This window comes from Chrysochloris asiatica, unplaced genomic scaffold, assembly GCF_000296735.1.
Source record: "Chrysochloris asiatica unplaced genomic scaffold, ChrAsi1.0 scaffold00128, whole genome shotgun sequence".
Lineage (NCBI taxonomy): Eukaryota > Metazoa > Chordata > Mammalia > Afrosoricida > Chrysochloridae > Chrysochloris > Chrysochloris asiatica.
Window position 1 is genome coordinate 868,748 of NW_006408646.1, and position 9,060 is coordinate 877,807.

The following is a 9,060-nucleotide window of genomic DNA, read 5'->3' on the forward strand; positions in this document are numbered from 1 at the left end:
CACTTTTCATTCCAGTTTTCCATGAACTTGTTGAATCCCATTCTTATTGCTTCAAGAGAATGTTCCAGAAAAAGTATGGAGTCAAGGGGACAAGGATGTCAGTGCATTGCCCCTTCCACAACCAGTGGCCTCTCCCCACTGACCTTTGCACTGGGTGGGAGGCAATGACCATGAGAGAGGGTCTGGGTCTGTGGCATTGATGGGGTGTGGGATCTGGGCTGTACACATGACCTAACCATGTCTCTCTTTTCTCTCCCCCGCTGTGTCTTATGTGTCAGTCTCGTGTCCATCCATCATATGTGGTTTGTCTGTCTGTAGAACCTCGTCTGTGCTGTCTGACAAGAACCGCCTGCTCACTTCATCTCATCGCCTGACACTGCGTCAGCATGGCCATCTCCTCACGCCTCGCCCTATGGGAGCAGAAGGAAAGTGATGCTCAGGCCTTGGGAGATGCCTTGGGAGGGGAGGCTGAAATCTCTAGCTCCCCTCTGTGGCGAGTCCAGGTCCCATGTCCCGTCTTCTCATAACCAGCTTGGTTGGCCGTGCTCTTGACCACTCCTGTGGCTTCCTGCTGCCGGTCTCCTTTCCCGTTCCTCGGTTGGTGGTAGAGAAATGAGAGTAGACTGGGCATCCCATCTCCATCCTCAAGCCGCTCTGATGAACACTCGGGTTTGTGTGGGAAGAAGAGGGATAGTGGAGGCAGTTTTCTTGGCTACCATGCCTTCTGTCCTTGTGAAGAACTAAAAACTGACTCTTCTCCCTACTTATAACTCCTTTCTTCTTTTCCACAAGAGGGCTTCAAAAAGTTCATGGAAAAAATGCCGTATCTTCCTACTTCATTGTTTCCACAAACTTTTTGAAGTCCCCTCATATGTCTCACAAGAGAATATGATGGGTTACCTCTTTCTTTGATGTCGGTCATCTCCTCCACCCCTCCTCCCACCAGCCTTGATGAGTTGGAGGTAGACAAATGGGGTGGGTGAGAATTTCTCTCATGCTGCCCCTGTGCCACCCAGACTGCTGTGCCACCCAACTCCATATGGGGTTGAAGGTAGCTTGGGAAGAAGCACAGGTTGACATCTGTGGAGTACGTGTGCAGATTTACTCTCTTACGGGTACATTTCAGTCCACACTGGGAAGGAGAAATTAATTGTCATCAAGTTGGCACCAATTCATGGAGACACCATGTGAGTCAGACTAGAAGTATGCTCCATAGGGTTTTCAGTGTCTGAATTTTCAGAAGTAGGTGCCAGGCCTTTCTTTTGAGGTGCCTCTGGGTAGACTCGAACACCCAGCCTTTTGTTTAGCAGATGAGTATGTTAACCATTTGCACCACCCAGGGACTCCTGGGAGGAGTCAATCCCCACTCACAGTGCCCTTATATAAGGTTTCTGAGGCTGTAAATCATTACAGCTTCATCTCTCTCCTCCATAGTGGCTGGTGGGTTTGAACTGCCAACTTACACCAGGGCTTCTTGGGAAGAAAAAAGTGGAGTGTAAATGAGTGCGCAGGCTTTTTGTCCTCTGGTGCTTCTCTGTCCTCGGGCAGAGCCCTGCATCTATGCCATATTCCAGGGGCTCTGCTTTACCTTCTCGGTATTTTGGGGTTTTTTTTTGAGGTTTTCCCTTTAAATCTTGGCCTGACTGCAAAGGTCAAATCTGCCTTCAAACCTTGATAAAGAGGTTGTTTTAAGCCCATGTATAACTTCCACATAAATCATGGGTATTGTTTTCACAGGCAGTTACATTAATGCTCGTTAAAGACAACCCCATTGTCCACAGGGGATCCTATGTCCCCAGGTGGCTGTGGTGAACAAAGGGGCTTCAGCCTCAACCAAGTCCAGTCAACTCTGGTCTGGACTATGTATCTGAAAACAGATTCCTAAAGCCCAGTATTACTGTTTTAGGTCCCCTGTCCCAAGACCATCAAAATGCTATATAGCAACTAAGTCAATTGAGTGAGTGGGCTAAGACCTTGTCTACCTTACCATGCTCCTGGCCCACAGTAAGTGGTTCATAGACACCTGCTGCCATTATTAATCTAGTCTACTAACTCTTCTTTTATTGCTGGTTGTCAATGAATAGATTCCTACTCATGGCAGGCAATTCCACATGTGCAGAGTAGAACTGCTCCATAGTGTATCCAAAGACAGTGACCTTTTCAGAAGCAAATTGTCAGGCCTAACTTTCAAGGAAAGTTAAGCTAATCACCGGGCTGCAAACCTAAAGGTTGACAGCTTGAGCCCTCCAACCGATCTGTGGGAGACAGATGACCAATCTGTTTCTATAAAATAGATCGACAGTCTCATAAACCTTGCAGAAAAGTTTTACTTCGTCCTCTAGGGTCACTTTGCGTCAGAATCAATTCAATGGCAGTGGGTTTATGGTCTTCTGAGGTGCCTTGAATAGCCAACCATCCAGTGAGTAATTGAGTGCTTAAGTCTAGGAACTCTAAAAAAGAAAGAAAGAAACCAGTTACTATTGATTCTTACTCATGATGACTCTGGGTGGTGATGCACAGTTAAGCACTCAATTACTGAGCAAAAGACTGATGGTTCAAGTCTACCCTTAGAAGAAAAAGCCTGGTAATGTAATTCCAAAAAATCAGCCCTTGACAGCAATCCTATGGAACCCTATTCTACTCTGAGACACATGGAGTCACCAAGACCAGTAACTCTAGCGTTGTGATATTGACGTAAGTAGCCAATTGCTCCAAGCCAAGGCAGGAACGTGAAGATGTCCCCTGTAGACCATCCATGTCAGGCAGGTCTTCCATGAAATGGGTCTATTCCTTGCTCAGGAGTGGGCCAGTGGCCTTAAGGGTCCGGATTCATGTCATGAGAAGCCTTGGACCAGGTGGAGATACACTGATCCTCATAGCCTGCTGCCCACACATCCATTTTCATGCTCTGAGGCCTCCTGACAGCCTCTCAAGCCTTACCTGCTTTGCCATGAGCTCTCATGCCTGGGCTTAGTCATATATGTCCTCCTCAGCTCTCTCTCATGCTTCATAACCAATTACTCCCTCCCCACTGGTTGATTCACTGGGCTCTCTCCTTCTTTGCTTCTGCAAAACAGATTCGTGAAGAAGACAAGAGCCCACCACCATCCTCCCCGCCTCCCCTTTTCTCTGTCATCCCAGGGGGCTTCATTAAACAATTGGTCCGGGAGACGGAGAAAGAGTCCAAGGAAGCAAGGCGGAAGAAGCAGACAGTACTCACCCCTCAGGAGCAAGAGGTAAGTGGCCCCATGGGGATGAGACCAGGTGTGTCTTTCGAGTCCCACCAGTGTATCCTTTAAGCTTGTCTGAGTCGCTCCTGTTCTTTTAACTCGATGAGCCTCCAAGCCATCCTGCCTCTACTCTGTCTCTCCCTGCTTTGAGAAATGTCCGTTCTCCAACTTGGTCTATTGATCTCCTATGGATCCTTCAAAACCCAGCTCAGATAGTTCTGGAAAAGTTCTCTTACTGTCCTTCTTCCTCTGATTCCCACTATGCCTGCCTTGGTTGTAATTGAAGAGTAATTATTTGATCACATGACTTTTATTTGAGGAGCAATAGTGAAACTGCTCATTCAAATTGATATCCTGAGCAGTTCTCATAGTACCTAACAAAAGTTTGAGAAACCTCAATATTGGCTAAAGATAATTAAGGCATAAAAAGCTACTCAGTTGTACTCACTGGTATACTTGTGTTACTTGTTAAAATATCGAAGCTCTCTCATATCAGGAGTAAATGTCTATAGCCTTAAGCTCCCCAAATGCCCTCCAGCTCCCATGCTCACTCCCTGGACCCCCACAGAATGCCCCTAATCCCTAATCCATGTTTGGCTACACAGTACCAGGCTCCTGCTAGAATTTCTTCAGATTAGTTTGTGACTTCTAAAAGCCCTTACCAATTTTGAATAAAAAGGGCCATGGGTTCAGTGTTGGGCTGCTCACCACAAGGTCGGTGATTTGAAGCCACCAGAAGCAGCTCCTCGGGAGAAAGATGAGGCAGTCTGCGTCTGTCAAGATTTACAGCCTTGGAAACCAGTCTACTCTATAGGGCTCCTCTGAGTCAGAATCGACTTGATGGCAGGGTGGTTTTGGTGGTTTTGGTATTTTGATTAGCACGGCAGGATTGAAACAGTGTTTGGATAAGATGTAGCCCTGTGATTAGAGATTTATTAACATGCCCTGTGACAGTCACTGCTTTCTTCCACCTTCTTGCCAGGGAACATGGTGCCCTAGCTCCACATCAAGGAGGCTGGCTTGGAGTGCAATGCATCATGGGAGTTGTTGTTGTTAAGTGCCGTCGAGTCGGTTCCGACCCATAGCGACCCTGTACAGGGTTTCCAAGGCTGTAAATCTTTACGGGAGCAGAACGCCTCATCATTCTCCCGCGGAGCGGCTGGTAGTTTCGAACTGCTGGCCTTAAGGTTCACAGCCCGATTCAATTCATAACCACTACACTACCAGAGCTCATGGGAGTATCACAGTGTTAGTCAGAAAGGGTATTTCCTATGTCTCTCCAATGCCCCCTTGAGGTAGGATGAATGCTGCAATAATTGGGCAGCAAGATCTGGTGGCCTCAGAGCCTGGTGTAGGGTGGAGGCAAATGGCTACTCTGGCTCCACCTCTCCATGCCCCTCAACTGGTGTTTCCCTAGTGGGTCCCACATGTGCCGCCACCTGTTTGTGACAATGACTTGGCTGTGTGAGAGAAAGCCTTTAGGAGCTGAGCAACAGCAGCTGCTGGGACGGTCCTGCCAAGTCTTTGTGGGAGAGGATGCCAAGGAGAACAGGCTCTGCCCCCACCCATGCTTGCCCCAGTGCATTCATAGAGGGCCAAAAGCGACCCCAGTGGCGTTGTGAATCACCATTCCATGTTACTGTGTGTTTGTCGTGACTTAATCCTCATTTTGCTGTGTGTAGGCTCATTTGATTGCCTGTAAAACAATGGGATGGACAAGTTTGTAACCACAGAGGTGGAGACTAACACCCAGAGGGGTCAAGTGGCTTTCTCAAGGTCTCAATACCAGATGGAGGCTGAGCCAGAGCCAGATCGGTGTGTTTTCTGCTCTCAGGAACTTGCTTGGGGAGGGCTGGCTGCTGAGTGAGGTGGCTGATGCTGTAGCCTCAGAGAGATTGGAGAGTTCCCATGAGGCTGCTGGCTTTTCTGGCCTTGCTGTGCACAAGTTAAGAAGTGGAGCTGAGCAGAGGATGGGGACAAATGGTCACTGCTGGGCTTAAACAGAGACCCCGTGCCAATATGTGGGATGGACAGGTCTCAGACCACAACAGGTGGCTGGATCATGGGTCAAGATGTCCCCTGGGGCAGGAGGAGGAGGATTCAGGACACGCTCTTATGAGACAGCAAGCCCTGGCTGGTCTGACCAAGTAAACCGTCTGTCTTGTCCCAAACTTGTAAATAACTCAGTGCACTTTTTCTCCTTGTCCTAGAACAGCTGTTTTCTGCATTTCTCAGCTAATCCTTGCCAGGAGCCATTATAGTCTAGCTCCCCTTTGCAGGGAAGTAAAACGAGACTCAGGAAGGCGAGCGTCAGAAAGTCTGGGTAGCATATACCATGTGACCTGGGTTCTAGATCTGGCCCTACCACTCTCTTCTCTCTTGGTCTCAGTTTTCTCATCTGTAAAATGGATGTGTTGTCAGCTTCCTCTTGGCTCCAGTGATTCTGAATGCGATCCAGGACTTGCTATCTCATAATCTTTCCCACATGCTAAGGATGCAGAGGAAAAAGGGTTTGGGCGACTGACAATCCTAAGGATGAGAATTTAAAGGAGCCTGGTGTTGGTTGAGTCGGAACTGACTCGGTGGTACCTAACAACAATGGTGTTGATTAAAGGAGACCTAGTGGTGTGGCGCTGCAGGTTAATGCACTGCACTGCAAAGTTAGTTTGAACCTCAAGGTCAGTAGTTCAAGTTCACCAGCCACTCCTCGGAAAACCTATATAGGGTCACTATGAGTTGGAACCGACTTAACAACAACAATAACAACAACAACGGTGTTGTAAGATAAGCACTGGAGTGATAACCGAAAGGTCAGCAGTTCAAACCCACCAGCCGCTCTGTAGGAGAAGAATGAGGTTTTCTGCTCCATTAAGATTTGTTGTTGTTGTTGTTAAGTGCCGTTGAGTCGGTTCCAAACCATAGCGACCCTGTATAGGGTTTCCGAGGAGCAGCTGGTGAGCTTGAACCAACAGCCTTGCAGTTCAAATGGCTTTGCAGTCTGGCGCACTAACCCACAGCGCCACACCAGGCTCAGAAACCCTGCACAGAGCTGGTACTACAGAGTCAGAATAGACTTAATGATTAGGCAGTGAGTTTGGTCTTTGGTTTGGGTGTTGGTTAAGAAGCCCGAGTGGTGCTGTGATTAGGCATTGGCTTGATAATCAAAAGATTGACAGTTCAAAGCCAGCAGCCCCACTGAGGGAGAAAGAAGAGGCTGTCTGTTCCTGTAATGATTGACAGTCTCAGAAACTAAAGGGAGCAGGTCTACTTTGCCCTGTAGGGTCTCTCTGAGTTGGAATCAGCATAATGGCAATGGGTTTTTGGTGCTGGTTACCTTGCGTGGCCTACCCCCATGGGGTGGTTGGTTAAAAATAAGGTGCTGACTCAATGACAAGATGGTGTAGAGTAGTGGCATTGGCCAAGACCCCCTTCCAAGACTGTGTCCTGCCTGGAGGCAGAAGGTTCACCTGAACCACTTGCCCTGGATGCTAGAACAATGACCCACAGCCATGGATGTACTGGGGTGTCAAAACCCAGGCCACTTACATCAGATGCTCTGGACAGGGGCCAAGGCATCTGTATTTTTAAATAAAATATAAACAACCTATCCAGGAGACAGCTGTTAAACAAACCCACTGCAGTCAATTTGAGTCTGACGCATAACTCTTAGGGTTTCTGAAACTATAAGTCTTTACAGTATCAGCCAGCCTCATCTTTCTCCCAAGTAGCCACTGGTGGGTTTGAACTGCTGACTTTGTAATTTGCAGTCTGCTGCTTATCTTATAAATCACCCAGGGCTCCTTGCTTATCTTATAGATCGCCCAGGGCTTCGTTAAGATCGTGTAGTACACAGCAGCTAAGGACACTGACTTTAGAGTCAGTATCTGGCTTTACAATTGGACTCTATTCCTTGGGCCAGCTAACATTTGTAAAACCGGGTGAAGTTCAGAACATGTTTATAAGGTGGTTATGAGGGCTGAGTAGCATCTTTCCCAACAACAATCTGAAGCCTAGGAAACTGGACAATGCATAAGGAAGACATAAGAAAAAATGATGCCTTTGAACGACAGTGTTGGCAAAGAATGTTAAATATACCAGGGACTGCCAGAAGAATAAACGAATCTGTGTTGGAAGAAGTACAGCCAGATGCTTCTCAGAAGCCAGGATGCTGAGACATTGTGTCACATACTTTCGACATGTTTTCAGGAGGGACTAGCCTTTAGAGAAGGATATCATGTTCGGTAAAGTAAAGGGTCAGCGAAAAAGAAGATGCCCTCCCCCCCAACAAGTAAGATTGGCACAGTGGTTGCAACAATGGGCTGAAACATTACAAAGATTGTGAGGGTGGCTCAGAACTGGGTAGTGTTTCGTTCTATTGTACATAGGGTCACTATGAGTTGGAACTGAATCAACAGAACTTTACTAGAACATATGACTATTACGGTTGCTATCCATATTATTACAAGATGAAGCTAGAGACAGTGCTCTTGAAGCATCCACAGCTTCAAACAGGAGAGAGACGCTAGCTGGGATGGTGTGTAGACCGTGGTCATTGCTGCTGCTGGTGTACTAGCATAGAGTTTTGGGACTCGATGGATGTATGAGATAAAGTTCTGGTTAAGGTCATCAGGTAAAGATTTGTGGAGCAGGTGGCATTTGAGTTGGGTATAAAATAACAGTGAAAAGGGAAAGGACCTTCATGGCAGCCAGCTCAGCATGAACAAAAACATGGAAGCAGGGAAGGGTCAGGTGTGGAAGGAGATGCCCTAATGGACCTTTGTTGGTGTTAGGTGCCATCCAATCAGTTCTGACTCATAGCAATCCTATGCACAACAGAATGACACACTGTCTAGTCTGGCACCATCCTCATAATTGTTGTTATATTTGAGCCCATAGTTTTTGCCACTGTGTCAGTCCATCTCATTGAGGGTCTTCCTCTTTTTCACTGACCCTCCACTTTACCAAACACGGTGTCCTTCTCCAAGGACTGGTCCCTCTTGATAACATGTCTAAAGTATGAGAGATGAATACTTGCCATCCTGACTTCTAAGGTATTCTGGCTGCAGTATTCTGGCTGCACTTCTTCCAAGACAGATCTCTTTGTTATTCTGGCAGTCTATGGTATTCTAATATTCTTCTCCAGCACTATAATTCAAATGCATCAATTTTTCTACAGTCTTCCTTATTCATTGTCCAACTTTCACATGCATATTAGGCAATTGGAAATATCATCACTTAGGTCAGGCACCTTAGTCCTCAAACTGACATCTTTGCTTTTTAACACTTTAAAGAGGTCTTTTGTAGCAGATATATTTAATGCAATCCTCATTTGATTTCCTGACTGCTGTTTCTGTGAGTGTTGATTGTGGATACAAGCAAGATGAAGTCTCTGATAAGTTCAATCTTTTCTCTGTTTATCATGATGTTATTTATTAGTCCAGTAGTGAAGATTTTTGTTTTCTTTACATTGAAGTACGATCCGTATTGAAGGCTGTGGTCTTTGATCTTCATCAGTTAAGTATTTTAAGTCCTCTTCCCTTTCAGCAAGCAAGATTGTACCATATGCATATTACAGGTTGTTAATGAGTCTTTCTCCAATCCTGACGCCATGTTCTTCTTCATATAATCCAGTTTCTTGAATTATTTGCTCAACATGCAGAATGAATATGTATGGTGAAAGAATACAACCTTGGTGCATACCTTTGCTGACTTTAACCCATTCAGTGTCCCCTTGTTCTCTTCTAGTGACTGCCTCTTGACCTATGTACAGGTTCCTCATGGACACAATTAAATGTTCTGGAATAACCATTTGTAGCAATGTTATCCATAC

At 46.4% G+C, this 9,060-nt stretch overlaps 1 protein-coding gene across 1 annotated transcript in view; it reads left to right on the forward strand.

Moving 5' to 3' along the window:
• Nucleotides 1–386: 386 nt before the first annotated feature.
• MYO18B (myosin XVIIIB) overlaps nt 387–9,060 on the forward strand; it is a 377,810-nt gene continuing 369,136 nt past the window's right edge. The window contains exons 1-2 of the mRNA XM_006869188.1: nt 387–434; nt 3,078–3,236. Of these exons, the coding sequence (XP_006869250.1) occupies nt 387–434; nt 3,078–3,236 (207 nt within the window). The remainder of the gene's footprint in view (nt 435–3,077; nt 3,237–9,060) is intronic.